The sequence below is a fragment of the Rattus norvegicus genome, chromosome 6 (genome assembly GCF_036323735.1).
Source record: "Rattus norvegicus strain BN/NHsdMcwi chromosome 6, GRCr8, whole genome shotgun sequence".
In the NCBI taxonomy this organism is placed as follows: domain Eukaryota; kingdom Metazoa; phylum Chordata; class Mammalia; order Rodentia; family Muridae; genus Rattus; species Rattus norvegicus.
The window spans coordinates 137,036,848-137,059,165 of NC_086024.1; the positions used below are offsets into that span (position 1 = coordinate 137,036,848).

The following is a 22,318-nucleotide window of genomic DNA, read 5'->3' on the forward strand; positions in this document are numbered from 1 at the left end:
CCTGGCTGGTTCAATGTGGGCCCCTATACCTTAGTCTGCAAGAGTGTGTTGGCGCACCTCACCCTAGGAGTCCTGCTGCGTGTCAGAGGGGGGTTGGGTACATTTCTTTCCTAGCCACAGATGTCCCACAGCTGGAGCTAGTCTGTGTTTGGGAGGGGTAGAAAAGGGGAAGACGGGGTGGGGCGTGAGGGGTGGGGTGGGGACTTCGCTCGGGGCAGGGCTTTTCTCGGTGTGGCACTTTGGGCATCTGGACACTGGCATGCCCGTATAGAGAAGGCATAAAAGACGAGAGAGTGGGCCCCCATTCTGTGGCCTTGTCCCATACTTACCCAGTGTCTGTTATGGGCCTGTGTCCTGCCCTGACTCTGCCATTTGGGCCTAGGCTTTCCGTGTGGGTATTGACTATGGAGACTCTGGGTTTCCCAGGCTGCAGCATGACTGCAAGTGCTGGTGGGAGAGGAGTCTAATGGGCTTTCCGGCCAGTTTTGCCAGGCATGTAAAGAACAGGACCATTGTTCCAGGGAACAATGGTCCCTGGAAGTGTGCAAGGCAGGGGTGTGGGGGTCTCCACAGGAAGCTGCTTCTGACCTTCAGCCTCTGTAAGGGAGTCCTTGGGAAGGGCTTGTGATCCCCTTCCTGTCAGTGCAGCCGTGGTGAGGATGAGAGACCCGGCTTCCTCTGGGTCTGGTCAGATATGGTGGATGCCAGGCAGGTGTGTCTGTTCTGGGCACCTCTCCAGGTCCCCTGGCTTGTCTGTGGTAGGGATGTTAACAGCCTCTCAGACCAGCTAGACCTGTGGGCCTGTATGGGGTGTGACTGACCGAGGGTATTGTTCGTCCTTTGCCAGTGGCAACCAGCCTTCGCTGGCCTGGAGGATCCCAGAGAGGGCCCTAGGGTGTGCTCCGGAGGTGCTTCAGGACGCAAACTGATGTAGGAGCCGAGCTGCCTCCTCACTCTGGGACTGTGCTTTGCCTTGGGATGCTGCCAGGCCCCAGCTGACTGGATGGTGGATGGAGCCCTAGTTAAGGAAGCTGCCGTCTCAGTAGTGGACTGGTGGAGTTGGGGGCCATCGATGGAATTTGTGGCTTTCTCCTGTGCACACTGCTGTCCTTCTCCAAGTTTCTGCATGTGGTTTTTGATTTAAGCTGCTCCTCCACCCTTCCAGTTAAGGCTTGCTTGTCCTAACCCAGGCCTGGTGGGCAAACCAGGGTGCTGGCCAAGGCTTTGTACGGCTTTGAACATCTTATCTACTGTGTGTTTAGTCTGGTCACACAAAGAGGCTTTGATCTGTTCAAGGAATACTATCTAACCTGTGGGGTGCTGTGCTCAGGATAGGAAGGCTTTGCTATTCATTTTTCTCCAGAGAGAAATCAAATGCCCTGGGGCACACGTGTTGTACCTGAACCCTAGGATTTCAGTGGATACCGCTGTTATGTTGTCAGCGTGGGCCACAAGGGGCTGCAACCATAGCCCTTGATTGACCACTGTGTACACACACACAAGCACACGCACACGCACATGCTCTGTGGGTGGGCTCTGGTAGTTCTATTCTCCAAGGGCAAGGCAATGCTAAGGATTTAGGGTGGAGAGCTAGGATCCTTCGAGGGCTCTACTCTTTAATTCTGGTTGTAGGGACAGGAACACTCTCCCATGAGGACAGCACTCCACAGCTTGTAGGGGAGTTTACCTGAAGCTCACATCTGCCTCTGTGGGTCTGCTAGGCTGCTGGTTGGAGGTTGAAGCCGGAACCCCTGGGTGGTTAGAACCTGGGCTTGGGGACTGTTGTCTAATCTCAGCATAAGAAGGAGGAGTAGGGCCAAGGAGGCAGCCTGGTAGCGTGCTGTGCTTGTGAAGAACTTGTCACCATTAACTTTTGGCCTACCTTTCTCTAGCAGAGACTTCCCCTCCTGGCAGGGTCTCTCAGCGTTCTTGGCTGCTCTCCTGTTAGACTAGTCACCTGTCGCCTGCCTTGCATGCGCATAGGACAGAACTCTGGTTCTGAGGTGGGCTTGAGGGTCACCCTCATTCTGGGTCTTTGTGTCCCATCGTGGCTATTGGATGACGAAATTGGAGCCCACCTGGTCATCTCCCTGCTGTGGTCCATTTCAGGTATTCCTATCCGTGACTTCTGTTTGGGGCTTACAGCATAGTACCTTCCACCAAAGAGCCAAAGCCCAGGTCTTTATTTACTCTGCTGTCTGAGTCTCCAACCCCATCTTTTCTGTGTCCAGTCTTCTACAGTGAAACAGCCGCAAGGTTCTGTTGTGGTCCAGGGTACCACCTTCAAGCAGTAACTTTGTCAGGGTAGGCGGATTAGTCACGTGTAAATGCTTGTTAAACAGCTGAATGGCTAGACTTTGTTCTCGTGCCTCATGCACGGTCACCCCTGAAGGCTGCTGGACTGGATTCTGTCTGTGTGTCCCTTAAGGTGATGGTCCCAGAGGAGGGTAATGCTTCTCCCCTACAAAGGATGTCTTGCTGTCGCTTAGGGGCCATCCCAAATGATGCCCAGAGAGTTACTCAGAGGTGGTGACTCCTCCCGGGCCGTGACATTCTTTGGTTGTCAATAGTGAAGCTGAATTGATGATTCCCCAATGGGAAAATGATTGATTCTCATTTAGGTCTTGCAGGGCTCCTGCTCATGCGGATGGAGTTTCATCCTCCTGTCTCCCGACGTCCTTGTTTCTTTGCTGTGGCCTCTGCCTTCCTGTGTGGAGCTGTGGATGAGGCTGACAAAGGCTGGATCTTTTGGTGCTGGTCCCTCTATAGCTCCCGTTTCGTGGATCCTCCAGACCCACAGGAGCCAGCTCTGGAGGGTTGGGGCCTGGAGACTTGCCGCCATCCCTGTGGTCTAACCTTAGTGCCTTGGTATGAACTCATTTCATCCTGACACCATTTGTGTCTTGGCCCTTTCTCACCAGGTCGCCTTCTCTGGAAAGGCCGGGCAAGCATGGTCTGGCTGCACGGGTCCCCAGCTCTGGTTGCATCGTGTTTTGTGGGGAGGTCAGACCGTTCTCCCCCACAACAGGTTACGGCTCTGGGCGATCTCGGAGGGAGGCTGGTTTCTCTGAGTCGGAAGTTGCTTCCTGGGATAGCTAGCACCCCTCACCCTTAAGGCTGCCACCTTCCTTGATCTTTGGAGCCAGGCCCAGTTTATGCCTGGGGCCTTGCTGGGTGGGGCCCTGGCGTCAGCACGTTTCCCAGCTGAGCCCAGGTGTCAGCTAGGGGAGGTGTGAGAGGGGTTGGTGCTCCCTGGGGCTGGCTGGCTGGGGTTGAGGTGACTCAGCAGGGAGGTGTCCTTTTCAGGACTGGACTGGAGGTGCTCAGAGATTTATGCTACTCTGGGGTCCAGGTGGGACCTGGAGGAGCCTGGTAGCTCAGCCTTACCCTCCAACGTCTGCAGTTCCCTGTATTGTCTTCCCTGTTTCTCTCAGTTTGTGGCAATGAGTAGGTCTCTAATAGCATCTGTCTTTCTTACCTGTTTTGCTGGCCTTGTTTTCCAGCATTGGGTTGGGGGTAAGGGGTACTTGGGGAAGAACTTAGGCTTAAGAGTGTGATTTTTTTTTTTTTTTTTGCCCTTTGAGCTTCTGCTGGGGAAGTGTGGGAATAATTATTTTGCATACCTGGGGTATCTGGTACAAGCGTCCTTTTGAGGGGTGTGTGTGTGTGTGTGTGTGTGTGTGTGTGTGTATACACCCCTGAGTGCGTGTATGCATGCATGTCTTCTGTCAGGAAGGCTGACTGTCATACATGAAGCTAGGCAAGAAATCAGTGGTCGCTGCTCTCGCCGCCCTCTCAGGACAGGTGGCAATGTGGAGACGGAGGTTGTAGAATTTCCGGGGCACTTTGGGTGGCTCAGGCAAACTGAAGGTTCTGGCGATGGTTTGTAGTAAGTAGGATTTTCAAAACCTCCCTCTGGTGTCCCAGAAGGACCTTTCCCGGAAGGTAATTGGGGGAGCTGGTTCTTGTCTTAATTTCATTGAAGGTCTAGTTCTCACTTGCTTTAACTGCCGGGAAGCTGGAAGCTCGCAGTAGGTCTCCTAACTCCAGACAACCAACCTCGTGGCACTGTTCTCTTAAGGGAAGTGATCTGTGTTCCTGTGTGTTCACGTTAGACTGTGTGTTAGTCAAATCATTTTGTTTTTAGTTTACATTGTTTCACTCCTGGAAGCTACCACACAGCCTTTGTGCTCAAGGCCCTGAGTGAGTGAGCAGGCCTTGGCTTAGCTTCACTGTTTCTTTCACATCACGGGGAACTTGAGCAGTGCAGGGCAGGTGGGGAAGACTGGCCTGACCCCGCCCGGATTCTTGCTAACAGCCAGGTGGGTGGTCTAGCCTCTGCCACTGCTGAGTTCAGTCTCTCCTTTCCCATCCGAGTGAGCAATGGGGCAAGGGGAGCCCACAGACTCAGTCTCGCCATCTGTTTCTACAAGGTCCAAAGAGGAGTCACCCTTGCTCCTGGTTTGGAAACCTTGCCCTGGCTCTCTGTAGGAGTCTGCAGATGAATACACTGTATCTATCCCCCCGGACAGCATCTTTCAGATGTGAACCTCTGTGGTCAGGGAGCCCAAGGCTGTTTATTGGGCAGCTGGCTCCCTGTGAGAGGCCCCCAGCCTTGTCTTGCTCCTGCCCGGTGGTAGCATCCCGCTGAGGGTGGGCGTGGTTTTGTAGGTCCCTGTGCTAGAGCTAGTGGTCTGTTAGTCATGTGTGTAGCCCAGGGCCAGGCCTGGTGTTGGCCCTGCCCAGATTCAGATGGCTGCTTCTGCTGACTGTTTGCTTGACCTCTGACTCCGGCAGCAGGGTCAGCCTGAGTTGTCTCCAGTTTCCGGGTGGAGCGTGCCACACTGGACATGTGCAGGGCCTGGACTGCTGGGTGGGCGCCCCTCTGTTCTGTTGGCCCAGCTCTGCCTCCCTGCAGCCCAGCCTTGGGTTCCTTCCTGTTGGGTTTCATAGGCTCGGTTAGTGTGGAACTCAAAAAGTCTTTGCCGTGCTGTCCTAAAGTCACTCAGTGTTCTTGCTTTTAGTGCAGCCATAAGGCCTGTCTTGTTCTTGTCTGCCTCTCCTCCTCTCTCCCTGTGTCTGCTCCCACAAGAGGAGGCATCCGGAGATCTGACTCCAGCTTTCTGATCTCCAGACCCTGAAACCTGATCTGCACAGGCAGAAGGGGCTGGGCTTAAAGGGAGGCTGGAAGGGGTGAGGCCATGGGGTGGGGACCCTGGAGTCGGAGCTTCAGTTCTGCTGCTCAGGCTGTGTGGCCTGAGGGACGTGCTTCGGTTTCTCTGGCCTTCCTAAGGAGGTCAGACAAGGTGGCCTTCGGTAGAGGTGGAGACTCAGGGCTTTGTCAAGTTGTTGGATTCCCGATGATACCAGGGGCCTAGCCTGCCTGTCGTTCCACTTCTGTAAGATGATGGATGGGCAGAGAGGGGATGGGTCCTGCCTGGCAGGCGATTTGGGCTTGGCAATATGAGTGGGCAATCTCTTACAGGATTAGGACTCCTCATTTCTATAGGTACCCCAAGACCTGGTGGGTAGCTGGAAGTGTGGCAAGGCCAGAGCACCCCAGACAGACTCCTAGTCTTGCTTTAGCATGCTGCCTGAAGCCCTCTGAGCGTGCAGGCCCACAGGTCTTTTTTCTGGTGTAGTGAGGCAGGGGGTGGAAACCTCCTGAACAGAGTGCCGAGGGCCTGGAGGGCAGCATCTGCAGGTTACTATCAGACCAATCGGGATGGCGCAAGTGTAACCAGAGACTCGGCCTCAGAGCTGTGACCTGGGTGTGTCTGGAGCTCACACCGAGGCAGTCATAGATGGCAGCCAGGCTGGGTGTGATGGATGGAGCTGCATTTGGGTTCTGGGGCCATGGCTGGGGTTTGGATGGCTCAAAAAGCCTTGGTTGAAAGGTGTAGGTTAGGAATGTCCCTGTGATATAGCCCAGGACACCCAGACAGCCCCTGTTGGAGGGTGGTAATGGGCGGGGCCCCTCTGTGGCCACGGCCCCTCTGTGGCCACCTGCATGTGGTGGTCTCTGGGGCTCTGCCTGGGACTGCATAGCAGGGGCCTGACTCAGATTCTGCACCTGTCCCTTTCCTGGTGAGTTTCAGCTGTCTCCAGAGTTAAGCAAACCCCACTGTGTTCCAGCTTCAGGAGGTTCTGTACCCTACACTGGCAGTGGGGAAGCATTGCAGCCTCAGGGGATGCTTTGCCGCCTGGTGGTCCAGTGGGGGGGAAACTGAGGCACACGGGGCTATGTTCTCTGTCTAATGACCATAGCCTGTGCGGTTGAATGAGTGCCCAGGACTCTGTCACAGAGTATGGTGTATGCCACTTCAGGTAGGGTCCTGATTAGCCACTGTGTCACACAGCCGAGGCTATCTGTGACCCACCCCCGTCTCTAGCATCTTATGGGGGTTCCCCGTGGAGAACAGGGTGGCTATTGAGGGGGAGGCTCTCAATGAGTGAGTCTGTCCTGAGTCGTCCAGCTGGGCTTCCCCTGGCACAGGGCTATGGGTGGCGTGCCGGTCGGTGCTGTGTGGGCTGGGCTATAGGCCAGTAAGCTGGAGAGTCTGAGCCTCTAGTGAGGTGCCTGGTAGGGCGGGGGGTACTGGGACAGCCTGGGTGTGCCTGCCAGTTTCCAGGCTGGAAAGTTGAGCCCTGGACCATCCTGCCAGGCTGCACGAGACATAGGAATGTTTAACAGCAGGCCACTGGGAGTCCCTTCCTGGACCTGTTGTCAACTCCGGAAACAGTTGCTGTACAGGGTCATAGCCCAGAATGCTCTGTGTGGGAAGGAAGGGAGGTTGAGGTAGCAGGCACTGTAGTCACAGGTTGCTCACACTCGCCCGCTCCCTCTCTTGTACTTGTGTGGTGGTGCAGTGGGGGGGACACCAGGGTGTCAGGAGCGTGGGCATTCTAGGCCTAAGCCTCGTATCGGCCCTGCACGGGTGCCAAGTTCCCATTTGCAGAAATGGATGGTTGGCAGGGCCCAGGGAGGGTCTGTGTTTGCCCTGACCTCTGGGCGAAGCTCGACCAGCCGTGGAGCCAGGATACCTTTCCTTCTCCTAAGAGAAAATGGAAGGATTACTTACAGCAACTTCCAGACCCCAGAAACAAAATAAAAACCCAAAAACCTCATCATTTTTAAACGGGAGGCTCCCTAAAACCCACCGCGTGATGGGTGGGTTGTGCACAGTGCTAAATTGAATCAAATTAAGAAAAATACTTTCCCAAGCACAAGTAAAATATCTGTTTAATTAGACCATAAAGCGGAAATTAAAAGTAATATTTTGCAATGGAGTAATTACTGTCTGTCTGGAAGCAATGGGTTTCAGAAGTAACAGGCCCAGTGGCTGGGGATTCTGAGTTAAAATCCTGAACCTGGGCTAGGACCCCTGGGGGCTTGGGCTCCCCGGACACTGAGCTGCAGGGGTGGCTGGGAAAGGAAGCCTGGTCCCGACAGTTTCTCCTGGACCCCCACCTCCGTCCCTGATGCATGCTGTGTGCTCCTTACAGCTAGAGGAAGTTCAGGCAAACAGGGTTTGCTGGTGGGAGGGGGGCAGGGCTGGGGAATTTGGTGGCTGCCGCAAGGCCTTTGTCCATCTGAGTGAGGGCCTTGCTGGAACCGGGTGTGTGTGTGGGTGGTTGTTGTGGGGGGGTGTTTGTGTGGGGCAGTGTGCGCGCGTGCACGTGTATGCAGTCTCTCCCTGGAGCCCTGACTATTCTTTGAGAAGCTTGGTTCTGTTCAATCTCCTCTTCCCCTCAGCTGCTCCCAAAGACAAGGTCTTGTACCTCTCCAGAGTGGGCTGTGGTTCTGAAGGACCCAGGCCCATAGTGGCTCTGCTCTCTGCAGGCCTCAGAGCTGTGGGTCATGATCCCCACGCCCACCCCGACTGCAACGTAGTGTGTTTGAGCAGCCTGATCACCCTGTTGTGTGATCAGGACTGGTGAGGTGGCCTCCCCAACATGGGTGGTGGTGGTGAGGGGACCAAAAACACTGACTTGGCTACTTATACAAGAGGGCTCTTGGCCCCCAACCTGGGTCTTGGCCAAGGGCTCTGACCCACTAGGAGCTTATGCAGCAGGGACCAGTGTGCAATGCACCTGTTGGAAGGAAGGCTCCTGTCTCAGATGCCCAGGGCCTACTGCACACTACGTTGCAGTTGGGGTGGGCGTGGGGATTGTGACCCACAGCACTGAGGCCCACAGACAGCAGAGCCACTATGGGGCTGGGTCCTTCAGAACCACAGCCCACTCTGGAGAGGTACAAGATGAGCAAATGACTTTTGGCCACCTTCTCGTGGGGACCTGAACATGGTGGTCCACTCTCTTCTGCTCTTGATGGCCAGATGGGCTTCTCTCCCACTCTCTGCCTCCCTGTGTTGGTGGGGCTAGTGGGCTCTCCTCCCCTCTGCCCAGCCCTTAGACTTAGCTTTCATTCTTGGGGACAGGATTACTTCAGAGACTGTGGTCCCTAAGACAGGCCGAGGCCTCCAGGCCTGTTCAGAAGGCTCAGAACAAAGGGTAGCTGGGCCTGGATTCTAGGCTGGAGCTTGCTCTGGGCTGGCGGGCCCCTTTCAAGCTGAGTTAATGGCTGCACCAGGCCACACTTCCTTCCCTTCGCAGCCCCTGCTGAGTGGAAAATTAAAGCAGAAGATCCAAACTGGAAGCAGGCCCTACTGCCCTCCACCTGGGGCTGGGCCATTGGCTGGGATCACCCCACCCCAACCTCCACCCCTGTGCCATCTCTGGGGACCTCTCTTGCCCTGCAAGGCCCCCTTACGTGATGAGTCTGGTGAATTCCAGAGGCGTCAGCTGACGGGGACCTGATCTGCCAGGCACCTCTCAGCCTGGAAACCATCCAGAATTTACAGAGTATTCCATAAATCAGGCAGCTGGCATGATACTGGGTCTGACAGAGGTCACTCTTTTATCTGCCTTGGGCTGTGGGTGGAAATGGGGCCAAGGAAGAAAGACCTTAGTCACGACAGGCCCCCCGCCTCTCGCCGTACTGGCTGCTTTGTCCACAGCCTTCGCCGCTTTTTATGGGAACAGGCGAGCAGCCCCTGGGCGCACTGAGGATACATGCATTTCTGGGATAAATGAGACGCGTGGGTGGGACGGCTGGCCTCAGCCTCCTAGTCTGAGAAATGGGTATATCTGCGGGAGGCTGCTGTTGTTGGAGTCAGGCGTTGTGAGAAGACCCTCTGGACCTGTATGGTCAGCTTACTGGATGGAACTGCCCGAAACTGGGGCAAGCTGGAGCTAGCGGAATGGACCGCTGAGAAATGATTCTGGGCTCTTATCAGGGAGACAGCTGTAGCTGCAGTAGGCAGCATTTGTCTAAGGGACTGGGCTAATTGGGCCAGGACAGGAGAGCAGAGAATTGGATCAGGATGGGTGTTTTGCTTCTAGTTAGGTCACTCTGAGCCCGGCCCAGCCCCAGTCTCTCTGTAGGAGGTGTGCTGTGTCCATACAGGGTGCTGCATCCCTTCTGTGAAGTATTGTCCCTCCGGGAGGCGGTGTCCTCTCTCTGGGTGGGAATCTTATCCTCCTGACCTACAGCCTGCTTTGAGGGGCCTCCTTGCCCATCTCTGGACAGTGTTACTGGGCACCCCTTGCTCAGGACAATGAGCCATGCATGCCATCCCTACTGCTACCAGGGTTAGAGATGGCCACACTCTCTCCGGGGACTTGGCCAAGAGACATTCACGCAAGTACCCTGTCTCATTGTGCTCTCACTTTCTACCAGGGCTGGCTGGAGGTTGCAACAACAGGGATGTGGTCTCTGTCCCATGAGAGAAAGCAGAGGGAAGGGAGCCCTGGAGGCCGCTTCTGGTCAGCCCCCTGCCAGGCCCTGAACCAGTGTCTTTACAAATAAGCTAGTTGTCAGGGAGCTACAGACGCGGCTTGTTAGCCATGAACCAGCATGGTTAGTGATGGTGGGGAAGGTGGCTGTCAAGGGCACAGGGAACCTCAGTATTAACTCCGATAATTATCTTCCTGCTGGGCTCATGTGGATGAAATAGTTTGGGCCATAATAAGGTTACGGATGATGTTGCTCTGGCTACAGCATGAGCTGGGGTGATGGGCTCTCCGCATACCTGAGCACTGATGGCTGTCCCTTGCTGTCCCCAGGATCCTTGCCTCTCTACCCTGCTGCTTGACAAGCTCCCGGCCTCTGGGGTTCAGCCATCATGCCGCCCTGACACTGAGAGCCGCTGTGACGTGTGCACCACGCATCTACACCAGCTCACCCGGGAAGCCCTGCGCCTGTTACAGACCCCGGCCAGCCACGAGGACCCTGATGCTTCCCGAGGAGGCCTTGGAGCTCCCAGCCCTAGGGACCCACCTGGACCAGTGGGCCTCATGGGGAGGCAGCCCCCTGTGGGACCTGACAGGAGAAAGGCAGCAGCTTGGCCATCTGGCCCCAGCGTCCAGGTGTCCGTGGCCCCAGCAGGCCTTGGGGGAGCACTGAGTACAGTCACCATACAAGCCCAGCAGTGCCTGGAGGGCGTGTGGAGCCTCTCAAGGGTCAACAGCTTCTTACCACCAACTTGCCTGGTGAGTGTTCTGGGTAGGTGAGCCACTGGATCCCAACTGACTACCTTTTAGGCCCCCGACCACGTTTGGGTGCCCTGTAGTATGGTATTAGCGGGGCCACTGAAAGCCTGGGGAAGTCAGGGATACTTTTTGGCTAACTCAACGTTTTCGATTTCCCGTGATGCTGTGGGCTGATGGAAGAACCAAGGACTCCTGGGATGAGCTTTGTCTGGTCTTGGGTTTGCAGAGGACACCTTCCTTTGAGAAGCTGCTGGGTCAGGTTGTCCCCAGAGGCACAGCTTGGGTGACATAGACTTGCCCCATGGACGGAAGACAGAGCCTAGAGTACACAGCAAGTTTCACAGTTGCTGGCATCGGTGTTTAGGTTGAAGGCCTGGCTCCCCTCAATCCATCTCAGAAATCCCTGGCTGGGAGTGGTTTTCTGGGGCATTGTCTACGTGCACCTCTTGCTGTCCCTCCAACTTCCCGTGTCGCCAGTTTCCCACCTGGTCCGTGGAGTCCCAGGGTGCAGACTGAGAGAGTCATGCTGTCGGCCCAGAGGTCCCCTTGGGTGGGTATCACAGATGATCTACGACTGGACCCTGGGAAGGCCTGACACCAGCAGGGCCAGCACTCTGTGCGAGCCCTGGTTGACATAGCCCTTTCTCCAGGGGCAGTGTGCTGGGGGCACAGACCCCTGCTTGTTGAGGGCTTAGTCTGAGGGCTCACAGTGCCCAGCAAGAGGGCACCGCACTTTGAACTGTTGGTCTGCGTTCCTCCGGTGACCATAGTTGGGGGAATCCTTAGGTAGAGAAGGTATAAATAGATCTACCAGGATCGAGGCATGATGTCTTATGGGAGAAGAGGCAGGATTGGGGGACATGAAGCCGGGCAGGGACAGACTGTTGTGGATCATGGGTGCGTGGCTACATGGAGTAGCGCTCCCCCACCGTGGTTGCTCCCTGGAACGCCGACAGCAGAGGATCTTGTAGGTGTTGCCGAGGAATCCTGCTCCTGAGGTAGCATTTAGGGTGTGCATTACAGGCACACGGCAGCCAGCTGTGCAGGCTTGGGGAGTTGGCAAAGTCCCTGATGTGGGCTGGTTGGCTCTCACCCTTGGTCTGTGTGTCTGGTGACATTTCAAGGAGATGGGTAGAGGTGCGCAGGGACCCCAGAGCCACTGGGCAGTGTTGATATAGTCTCCCATGTAAGGAAGGTTCCTCCCATTGTCTTGACTGTAGGCTTCTCTGGGGTGGGTGCAACTTATTGGCTGGACTTTGCTCTTGGACGTAGGCTGTGCTGAGAATTCTGTCCAAGCTGGAGCTGGTCCCTGGGCTTTGTTCTGGGGGTCATCTTTTGAGGCCATCTGTCCTTGGGATTGGAGTGCCACCCTGATCGTGGCCTAGCACTCCTCCCTTACCATACTGTAGGGAGGCTCCAGCTGCCTGTGGAGCAGGGAAGAGAACCCCGGGGTAGAGCGCAGACGCCCCCCTGACTGTTCAGCGAATTAAATAATCCCTAGAAGAGGTGACACTGAGCTGGATCTTAAAGGAAACCTCAGGTGATGTGCTCAGACCCAAGACACTGATCTGAAGGGGTGTTGGGTGGTCCCATTGATGAACTGGCCATAGCCTTAGGTCTGAGCAGGCATGGACCTAGGCTTTTGCTGACAGCCTTCATGCCTTGGTGTGGTGATGGGGGAGAACTCCGGGAGGGTCGGTCGTTGGCTTTTAGCCTGACCAAGGCCTACCTGTCATAAAACGTGGGCACTTAAGGCCCTCGCTTCTCGTTGCACACGCACATCGATTGTGTTTGGGAAAAGGTGGGAATGGATTTATAATTAGAGAACAGTCCTGACGATCAATAGGGAGATTATTAGAACCATAAATAGAACCTTAGGCTGCAGATGAGGCAATGTCCCTTGAAGCAGGGCGTCGATCACTGATGATCAAGTACCGCCTGGGCCCTCTGCTATTAAACACTTCTGGAGAGATGGGTTGTGAGGCTGTCACAAATGGCCGGTGGCCTGATGGGGCCGATTAGGTGGATTGGTTCCCACAGGTGGTTTAGACAGCTTGGCCTGCATCCTACAGGGGTGGGGAGGACAGGGCCAGGAAAGTGGTCAGGGAGGAGAGCTGGTCCTTAGAGGGGATGGTGTGACCTATGACTCCCGGGGCCCTCTGGAGCCACCCACAAGGCCTGGAACATTCTAGGTGCTGACCGTGTCACTGAGAGCTGCCCTGGGCCCTGCGTCTGGGTGTGAGTGTAGTCCAGTTGACCTTGTGACCCCGAGTTTCAGCGGGTCGAGAAGCTGTTGGACTACACAGCTTTATTGAACCCAAGCCACAGCCACATCTTACTTGGGTTTGGAGGGAGCATTTCCCTTGGAGGAGACTGCCATGACAGGTATCCTCGGGGCATAAGTACATCACGTGACATGAACCTGCCCCGTGGATGGGTGACACACTGGCATGGACAGGTTGAAGGATGTCCTCTGAACCTCCCCTCCCACCAGTGACCCCTGTGAGGGCCTGGCTGTCCTTCACGCTTGTTCAGAGAGGTGCTCTTTCCTGATCATTTCACCGTCGAGCATCCATTGCATCCCAGGGGTGGCCTGAGACCACTGCATATCCGATGTTTACATGACAGTTCGTAACGGTAGCAGAGTTACAGCTCTGAAGTAGCAACAGAGATAATTTTATGGTTGGGGGTTCACCAAGTGGTGAGGAACGGGATTAAAGGGTTACAGCTTTAAGGTCGAGAGACATCCAGGCAGAGGTCCTGTTGTGACAGATGAGGATGATCTCACGTGTGGTCTCCCCAATGCCATCTTGTGGCATGTCCCACAATCAGAAGCCCCCTCGGAGGTCAAGAAACCTGTTCTCATCTTGTAGCAGACTCTCCAAGACAGGACTCAACCTCCCGACCCCTTGGTTGGTTTGAGATGGCACAGTTGATATCAGAGAGGCCTCAAGGAACTAGGGCTCCCCACTGCACGGTGGTTGGGTGGCACTGTCCTCGGGTTGCCTGCTTGCTTCCTACTCGGAGCTGTGCACAGAGCCTGCCGCTTGCAGTTAATAGAGACCTTAGGTGGATATTGGAGGTGGAGGGCTCCCTCTGAGCTGTATAGCCTGGCTGTCGATGGAATCCTCTAACTTGTTGCTGACACCCCTGTCCAGCCATCAGTTTATCTCCCCGTGTAGTGGGGGTTGGTGAGGTGGCCTCCTCTTCCGTGTGAAGCCCCATTGAGCTTGCTTCTGTCGTGTGGGTGGGGACAATGCACTGAAGGTCCAGGACTTCCCCTCTTATGCCAGGCCCTGGAGGCCCCTGGGTAATGAGGCCTGAGGAGAGGAGCAGGCAAGCAAGAATAAGGGTGTAACATTCCCTCACAGGAGCACCCAGCAGGACGTCGGTGGGGCAGGGAGTCCTAGAAGGCACTGTGCTTCCCATGCCAGAACCCCCTAGATGCAGAGCTCAGAGGGCTGCCGAGGAAGGCTAGTCTGTCTTTCTCAAACTGGCTTCCGCAGAGCCCTGGTGTACCACAGAGACCAGCCTGCTTAGGTTCTGCAGTGTCTCGCCTCCATGTGGGTGCTACCCAGGCTGTGATGCAGTCATTTCTCTGTAGCTTCCCTTAGCCGGGGCTGGCCTCACGCTGCTCTCCTCTCTCCACACTTTTCCTTCGTTGCTGCTGTGTCTCCATCACACTTTCTGTTTGGCTGCCCACCCGCATCCTCCCCCCCGCCCTGTTGTGCCTGTGCCGTGGTCCCCCATCCCTCGCCCACACCACCGCTGCTCTGCACTCGCTTTGGGACGGCTTCTTTTGGCTCTCCCAGGCTCTGCTTCCGGCAGGAGTTGGCAGTGGCCGTCCTGATGGACAGAGCTGCATCATGGCAGCTGGTGGGACGGTGGAACCAAGTCACGTGCGGGACTCCTGAGACAGGTCAGTGTGGGGAGGACTGGTGGCGCAGGTGGGGTCAGATGGCCGAAGGCTCTGGTACCCGTGTGGATGCCCGGGGTGGCTGGGCCTAAGGGAGTGGGTAGAAGGGCCATGTGGGGGATGGGGCAGCAGCTCAGGCCCCCTGCAATGCTCTTGCTTTGATCCTCAGTGCCCGGCAGTTGGACCAGGGGTTGTGGGCCCTGGGTCCCAGCACCGCCATCACGGACTATAGGTTAGCTGTGGGATGGACACCTCTCCTCCCCAAGTCCCTAGGCTCTGTCTGCTGTGCCTAGTAAATGCTCAGCCAAAGGACTCAGACCACATATTGTCAGCCTTATAACTTACATGTTAATTATTTCCCATGCCCCTCTTCCTGACTAAGCAGTTCGGCCTTTCATAGGTAGTTTAAAAGGGATCCACGTTGGGGCGAGGGAGTGGCTCAGAGAAGAGCCCTGGGTTCTGAGGCACGTTTAGGACTGTTGTCCCAAACACCTATGGGCATGTAGCTGATAGATGCTTGGTAAGCCATTCCAGGTTTGCCCTTTTTAGCTATGGACTTTCTGGGGTACTGGGTACCACGGGGGGCTAGGAAGGTGCTGGGCTGGCACTGGTTCAAGGCTTGGGGTGGGCTTGGGACTTTTACAGGCAGAGAGAGTCTGCTCCATCTCCTGGCTGGGGTCCTTCAGGATGAGGCCTTTGCTGTGAGGAGGGTAACTGCCCTGCACTGTTAAGATCTCTGGGTACAAGGTGGCTTGTTCTACAGAGGTTCCACACGTGGTCTCAGGGCTACATCCTTTGAGAGATCCTGGGAGTACTGAGCTCATCCCAGGGTCACTATACCAGGCCCGTGCCCTCTCAGCCTGGGCATCCAGTCTTCTGTCATCTGAGACACAGGCCATATTGGCTGAGTAGAGAGGGTATTTGGGAGTCCAAGGGGCCTGGGGCTTTCTGGGAAGAGACCAGCTGCCTGTCCTTCTCTGCTAGGGCTTGAGTCCCCGCTGCCCCAGGAGCCTGAGGGGCAGGTAAACATCATGTGCAAACTGTCCTGGGAACATTTAATTATATTCGTGCACCATGCTGAGGGCCTCTCCCTTTCTAGAATTTATTTTTGCTAATTAGTTGGAAATGCCAGAGTTGTATTTCAGACAGTAGAGTGTCAGACGTTATCACATGGGGGACAATTAGCACTCATGCCAAATATTTATTGCGGTGACTTGTATAATTGTACCTCTGGGTGCTCCCAGATGGCCCAGGGATGAGGGGCAGAGGTCTATCTGCCTGACCTCTGTGGTCACTACAGGGCTTGAGAAGGGCTGTAAAATCAGCCCCAGGTGAGGTCTGCATTTTCCTCCATGGCTGGGGTAGACCTGTCCCATGCCTGAGGTGGGAACATAGGTCCAGGCTGAAGGTCCCAGTCTTCTGGCTGTGATTTCCAGTCGTATAGGCAGGATTTTGCAAGTGTGTGTGCGTGTGTGTATGTGTGTGTGTGTGGGGGGGTGTCTAGGGGTAAGTGAGGGTACTCAGCCCGGGGTGATGGGTCTTGTCACTTGCCTGTTCCTTATGTGGATTTCTCCTTCCTCCAGGCCGAGGCTGCTGTAGCTGCTGTGGCTGTGGCCGACACTGTCCGAGACTGTCCCCCAACAGCAGGCTCCGATCGCATGTCTAAGGCGTGGGGCCGAGGGACAGCATGCACGACAGCCCTGGTTACCCCAGCCCCAGGCACTTCAGCAGGGGGTTCCACAGCTCCATCGGCAGCAGCCTCTTTCTTTATAAGGTAGGTCCTCTGGGGTCACACAAGCTGCAGTGTATTGTTGGGGAATTGAAGCCTTGAGTTCTTGGTTCCTGGCGTATGTCCTACTCTTGGGAGAAGGAACTGTGGCTTACTCAGTTGACGGAAGAGTGGGGCCTGCGAGAATCCTGGCTGGCCTCGAGGGGCACCTTTCAAGGGTACCTGTCTAGGGCCTAGAGCTTCGGTGCATAGAAGTGATGGTGCTGTGGTTTGACCCCTTCCCTCCAGGATGCCCAGCTTGAGGATGTAAGGTGGTGTGGTTGTGGTGGTCTGGCCAGAGGGAGAGAAGTATTTCAAGGTGGGAGGTGAGAGCAGGACCCCTCTCTCCCTGAATTTGGCCAGTGGATGGGTGAGGGAGCTTGGCCAGGGGATGGTTGGAGAGTGTTTCCCCAGCCCAAGGCAAAGCCTTTGGTTCTACAGACCCAAGGCTGGACAGCCTGAGGGAACAGGGATTAAAGGATGTAATGGCCATAATGAGAGGTAATGGCAGCCAGCTGGGGGTCACTGTCCCATTAACAGCCCGAATGGGCGCTGATAAGCTCGTCCGTATCACGCTGGGCAGTGTGCAGAAGCTGTCTTATCAGCCCTGGTCCGGGGGGACTTGAGGGCCTGATGGGGGGGCGTGACGGGGCATGTGATTAGGGCATTGTCAGGGCTGGCTGATGAATGCTGCTGTGACTGATGCCGCCTCAGCAACCAGCCCAGTCGGATGCAGATGGGGACAGTCTGCCTGAGAGCCTCCCGTGTGCCAGCAGCAGCCCGGGTGGTGTCTAGGGACTGGGCATGAGGGGCTAATAGCTGGCCATGTCTTATCCTGTTCAGTTCTGGTTTCAAGGGCCTTTGCTTTGAGGATTTGGTGGCCTTTGTGGGGGCTACACTCCTGGCACAGTACTTGGTCTGAGGTTTCGAAATGCTCAGATCTGTTGGAAAGTGTTTACAAAGACATTGGTCCTGAGTCTGGGTACCACCCAGCACTCTGATTCTGAGGCCCCTGGAGCGTCTTGACACAGTGTGTGTGGTGTGAGTGGCCCCCTCCCACTGGCTCATTAGCCACACTGCCCGGCAGCAGGCAGCAGCTGCTGGCTGCCTTTTGTCTCATCCCAGGCTATGGAGGTTCCTCTGCCTGAGCAACACCCTGACCTTGGAAAGTTACCATAGAAACAAAGAAACAAGTGGACTTGGTTGGGGGCTGGAGGCAGGTTTCCCAAAGCAGAGTGCCAGCCTGTGTGTGTGCCGGCGTGCGTGTGCATGAGTGTGTATGTGCGTGTGGAGGTGAAATGGGAGTCACTCTGAGTATCAGTGGCTTCCTGACCTTTGACGTGTGGCTTCTTGAGGGTCATGACGTGTGGCTTCTTGAGGGTCAGGTTTAGTGTAGGTGTTTCTGCAGGTAGTGTCCAATAGGGCGGAGATTGCTTGTGGGAGGCTCACCCCTGTGAGCTTTGCAACTTTGTAACCACTGCCTAGCATTGTGGGTAAGGGAGAGACTTGGAGTTGCAGAGGGGCTTGTCCAGCGTGCTCAGGAGGCAGTAGAACTGCGGCCCCTCCCCACCCCACCGCTCATACTGAGCAGGTGCTGTGCTTCTGCCCTCACCCTCTGAACTCACCAGTGGAGTGATCCTCGCTGATCCCTTGGGAGTCTTGCACAATGGTGTGTGTGTATGTGGCGGATGTGTGTGTGTCTGGAATCTGTGAAGGTGGCCTTGGATGGAGGCCAGATCAGAGAGCTGCTCTCTCTCTGAGGGCTTCAAGGGCTGAGGAGATGTAGTGATAGAGGCATCTGTGCCGTGCGGGGAGAGTAGGGTGAGCTCAGCAGTTCTGGTTCTCAAATCTTACAGCCCTGAGGGCTCTGCCCTTGCCCTGACTTTTTTCTCCAGGCTGAACAACCAACTCGAGCCATCCTCAACCACTTCAGTGTGCCGTGCCCGCTGTACACTGTAGTCCCAAGGGTACCGGGGAGCCCGGGAGTTGGGGGAGGGGTGGAGTAGCATCCCCTCCGCTGGACCTGTGGTTAAGCACTGATCTGATATACCTTCCCAGTCATAAATTTGAGGCCACACTCGGTGGGGACTGCTGTGACCCTGACATCCATGCTCTAAACCCTCTAACTGCTGTGTAGCTAGCAGTCTCCCCTCTCTCTGCTGCTCTGGTTAATGAGCACAGCATGCCTGCCTAGCTGTCCTAACGCTCTTGGTGAATATGGGTTACCCCTGGCACCCAGAATCTACATATCTTGGGAACATCTGACAGGGGGAGGCAGCTTTTCTGGACCCATGTTTGGATCTAGCTGGCAGCTGTGTAGAGGCTCTGAAGCTGGGCCTGAGCTATCAGGTCGGGGGACTTGCCAGAGAAGTCTCTCACTTGTTCCAGCCTCCGGGTAAGACCCTCCGGTGGCCGCTGCCCTAGAAGACCTTTGGTGACACCTCCCTCTAATCAGGTCCTGAGTTCCTTTGATCCACTGAGGAGCTCCCAGTGAGTACTCCAGGCCCTCAAAAGGTAGATCCTGCAGATGGCAGGTCTGCTATAGGGAAGGAGGCTCGGTGCGTGATCCTGCCGTACCCGCCAACCTCTTGACTTAGGGAAGCTTTGGATTGGCAGCATCTGGCCGCCAAGGGAACAAACTACCTTTCAGATGTTCAGAGACCTTGTGTTAAGCCCAGGTGCTTCTAAAGTAGCTTCCTCTTTGAAAGACGTAAGTTTTCTTTATGAGACGGGAAGTTTTTTTTCTTGCTTTCTGTTCTCACGAGTCGGTGACCAGAGAATGATGGATCTGGGGTTGCTTGATGTTCAGGCTTGCGGTCACAAACCTGGTCATTCACGTCCCCAGCGTAGGCGTGTGCCAGGCTTCCCGTGAGCTCGGGTCTCTCCAGAAGTCTCAGGCGAGAGTGGTTCTATAGAACAGGAAACTTAGGGTTAGGGTCTGCATTGGGGCATTAGGATGGTCTTCCTAGAGGTGGTGATCCCTGAGAGCTGTTTGGAAGCTCCCATCTTTTTGGTTTTTCATCAGGGGGAAGCCTGTTCAGATTTGCCCATTCCTCTCTGCATACCCCAGTGCTCCAGGGCTGCCACTTCCTCACAGTGTGGTGGTCTTGCTGGCCCTGGGTATGATACCCTATCTTTTCTTAGCCTTGGTGAGACCAATTTGTGTGTGTGTGTGTGTGTGTGTGTGTGTGTGTGTGTGTGTGTTTGTGTTTGTGTTTGTGTGTGTATGTGTATATGTGTGTGACTGTGTGTGTATGTGTGTGTGTGGTGTGTGTGTGTGTGTCTGTGTGTGTGTTTCTGTGTGTATGTGTATATGTGTGTGAGTGTGTGTGTGACTGTGTGTGTATGTGTGTGTGTGGTGTGTGTGTGTCTGTGTGAGTGTGTGGTGTGTGTGTGTGTGTTCTTGCTGCTTAGATCCCAGGTTTGTGTCTTTACCAAACTGGGATCCTCAGGGTCAGTCCTAGCCTCTGTGACTCCCTAAAGCCAAACCCTGGAAGGCTTGGGAGGTTGATGGAAATCTGTCTATTTTCATCAAAGACCAGGTACTTGTCCTGGTATGTTGGCCAGAGAACGGCTGGGAGTCATGCTTTGTGAGTGGTGAGCCATAAAGCAGGTACCTAGGGGCTAGGCTGGCTCTGGCAGCTGCTGGCTCCCACCTGTCTGCTGCTGTAAGTCAGGTCAGACCCAGGAGCTGGCCATGCACAGGAGACGCCCAGGGCAGCTAATACCTACCTGTGCTGTGGTCTTTGGCTTCTGAGGGTGTTACCAAGGGCAGGGTTGTCTATAGTCCCAGTGGCCTACCCAGCCTTGTTCCTGGCCGCCATCTCGTTCCAGCTGTCTGTTCTCCACCAGCCTCTACATACCTCGAGGTATGGGTGCCCTCCCCCAACCTCCCACCCCCATATCCTTCTTTAAAGATTGCACTGGGGCCCTGCCTGACCTGGAGGCTGGTTCAGAGTGGGCGTGCCTTGGCTTCTGCTGTCTGCTGACCAGTGTAGGCACCTTGGGAGGGAGCTCACCACACCCCCAACCCCAGGAGAATATTTGGCAGCCCCCATGTACTGTCTCCAAACCCTAGGAATAGGTTTTCCTTGCCTACTTACAGGCAAAAAAGCTACTCCAGGAAGTCTCCTTGTCCTGCCCAGGCAGCCCTGGGCAGTGCCAGGCAGGGGGGGGTCATGCCTTCCCTGTCTTGATCAGACCTGGAAATAACACTGCTTTCTGAGGCAGAACTGGGGCTTTTTTTCTGAGGCTATTGGGGTGGGATCTGGAGTGAGGGCCCAGATAGGTGTTGGAAGGCATGAAGAGGCCCTGAGCTGGTGCTGGCTCTCCTGCTGTGGCCCTTCCCAGCCATTGTCCTTGTCCTGTGACTCCCCGCCACCCTCCACAGGAGTAGTGTGGGACCCATGAAGGTTTGACCTCACAATTTTCAGCATACACAGTGGTGGGTAACAGTGTCCTCCCTTCTTGCCCATGTTTTGCCATGTGCTACTACGAAAGGAGTTAAGAAGCTGAGATGCTTTCTCACAAGGCTCATTTGAGCTTCGCAAACACAGGCTCAGGCAGGTACAAGGCAGATGCTTAGGGCACCCCCAGGGTGCAGGTACGACCACTGGCAGAGAACTCCAGGTTCTGGGGCCCAGGGTCTTCCTGGGCAGACCACCACCCCTACTTTGCCCAGTCTGCAGCACACGGTGCCGCTGTGCTCGGCTCAGTTAAAGACTCCGCCATGCATCGTAGATTACTTTTATTTTCTGTGATGACACCTCGCTAGGAGGAAGCTGCCCCTGGGGCCTCTTGAAAGACAACTCCTATTAAAGATGAGAGCGGTTACCAGAGCGCCAGCAACGTGGTGGGAGGTGCCAAGGGGGCCCAGGCTCTGGGCTCCTGCATGTCGGATCCTCCTGAGGAAGAAAAATTGGGACTTGGGAGGCCTAGAGGGATGGGGGTGGGATACAGCATGGGTGGGGGACATTTGGGCATGTTGGGGAGAGGCGGAACTGGTTAGATAGCTTTCTCGTCCTGGTCACCTGCCACCACCCAGGTCTCCTCCTTTGGAAAGCGGTGACAGGCCCGGGGAGAGAGGCTCAGCTTCATGGTGTGCGTAATGTAAAATCTAGTGATATTCTTGGGTCTCTGTGTTGGAGGCGTGGGTTGGGCCGTGCCGTTTTCATGGTCCACAGGCAAGGTAGGAGGAGCCTGAGACTTGACTAGAGAGGACTTTTCAGGGCCAGGTATACTGGGGGGGGGGGCAGTGGGGACAACTGTTGCAGGGGTCTGGGGTTGTGGGAAAGCCCATCCCAGGACAGACACCTGACCCTCCTGTCCCTGGGATAGGGCCAGCATGAAGAAAGTGTGGATAGCTAGGGTGGAAGCCTGTGGTTTCAGAGCTCAGCACAGAGCAGAATGTGGTCCTATGTCCACACGGATTGTCCCGCCTGTGGCCCCATCCTGGGATCCCACTCAGAAAACCGAAGTTTGGGCCGTGCGACTGTAAGAATGTCTGGCTGTTTACTCAGAGTGACTCTCCACATGGCTGATGGGGTCTGAGATGGGGCAGCCTGCTGTGGACATAGGCACAGTGACTGAGTGACAGGGGTAGCTGGTGGCGCACACCCTGAGTGCCCTCCTCTCCTCCCCAGGGCTGCCCAGAAGCTCAGCCTGGCCTCTAAGCGCAAGAAGCACCCGCCACCGCCTGCACCCTCTGCTCGAGGTTCATCCACTTACGCCACGGACTTCAGTGGCACTCTGCAGCTGTGGCCGCCCCCGGTGCCCCCCTGCCTGCTCAGGGCCGCCTCCAAGGCCAAGGAAAACCCCAGCAACTTTGGAAAGGTAGGTCCCGTGCCTGGAGGTGGGGAGGCCGGGCTCTCAGATAAAATGTAGGAGGTAGAGGGCCCCCGTTTTCTTCTCCAGAGTCACGGTAAGACAACTGGCAGCGCTACGGAGAGGGAGAACGTACCTCTGGGGCGTGGCACCCGGAAGGGCATGGGGAGTCTGTGGAGCTGTGAGAAATGATGGGAAGAATGATGTCTTCCGGTCCCAGGGGCTTGTTCCAGGGTAGCCATGTGGTGTTTTGGGGT

General features: G+C 55.7%; 1 protein-coding gene across 4 annotated transcripts in view; it reads left to right on the forward strand.

Moving 5' to 3' along the window:
• Kif26a (kinesin family member 26A) overlaps positions 1-22,318 on the forward strand; it is a 36,042-nt gene that overhangs the window by 862 nt on the left and 12,862 nt on the right. For 3 of the 4 annotated variants that reach the window (XM_006240635.5, NM_001414931.1, NM_001170348.2), the window contains exons 3-5: positions 10,129-10,554; positions 16,054-16,244; positions 21,881-22,070. In XM_006240635.5, the coding sequence (XP_006240697.1) occupies positions 10,129-10,554; positions 16,054-16,244; positions 21,881-22,070 (807 nt within the window). Of the gene's footprint in view, positions 1-10,128; positions 10,555-14,373; positions 14,474-16,053; positions 16,245-21,880; positions 22,071-22,318 lie in introns of those variants that run through there. The other variant, XM_039112423.2, reaches the window with a different exon arrangement.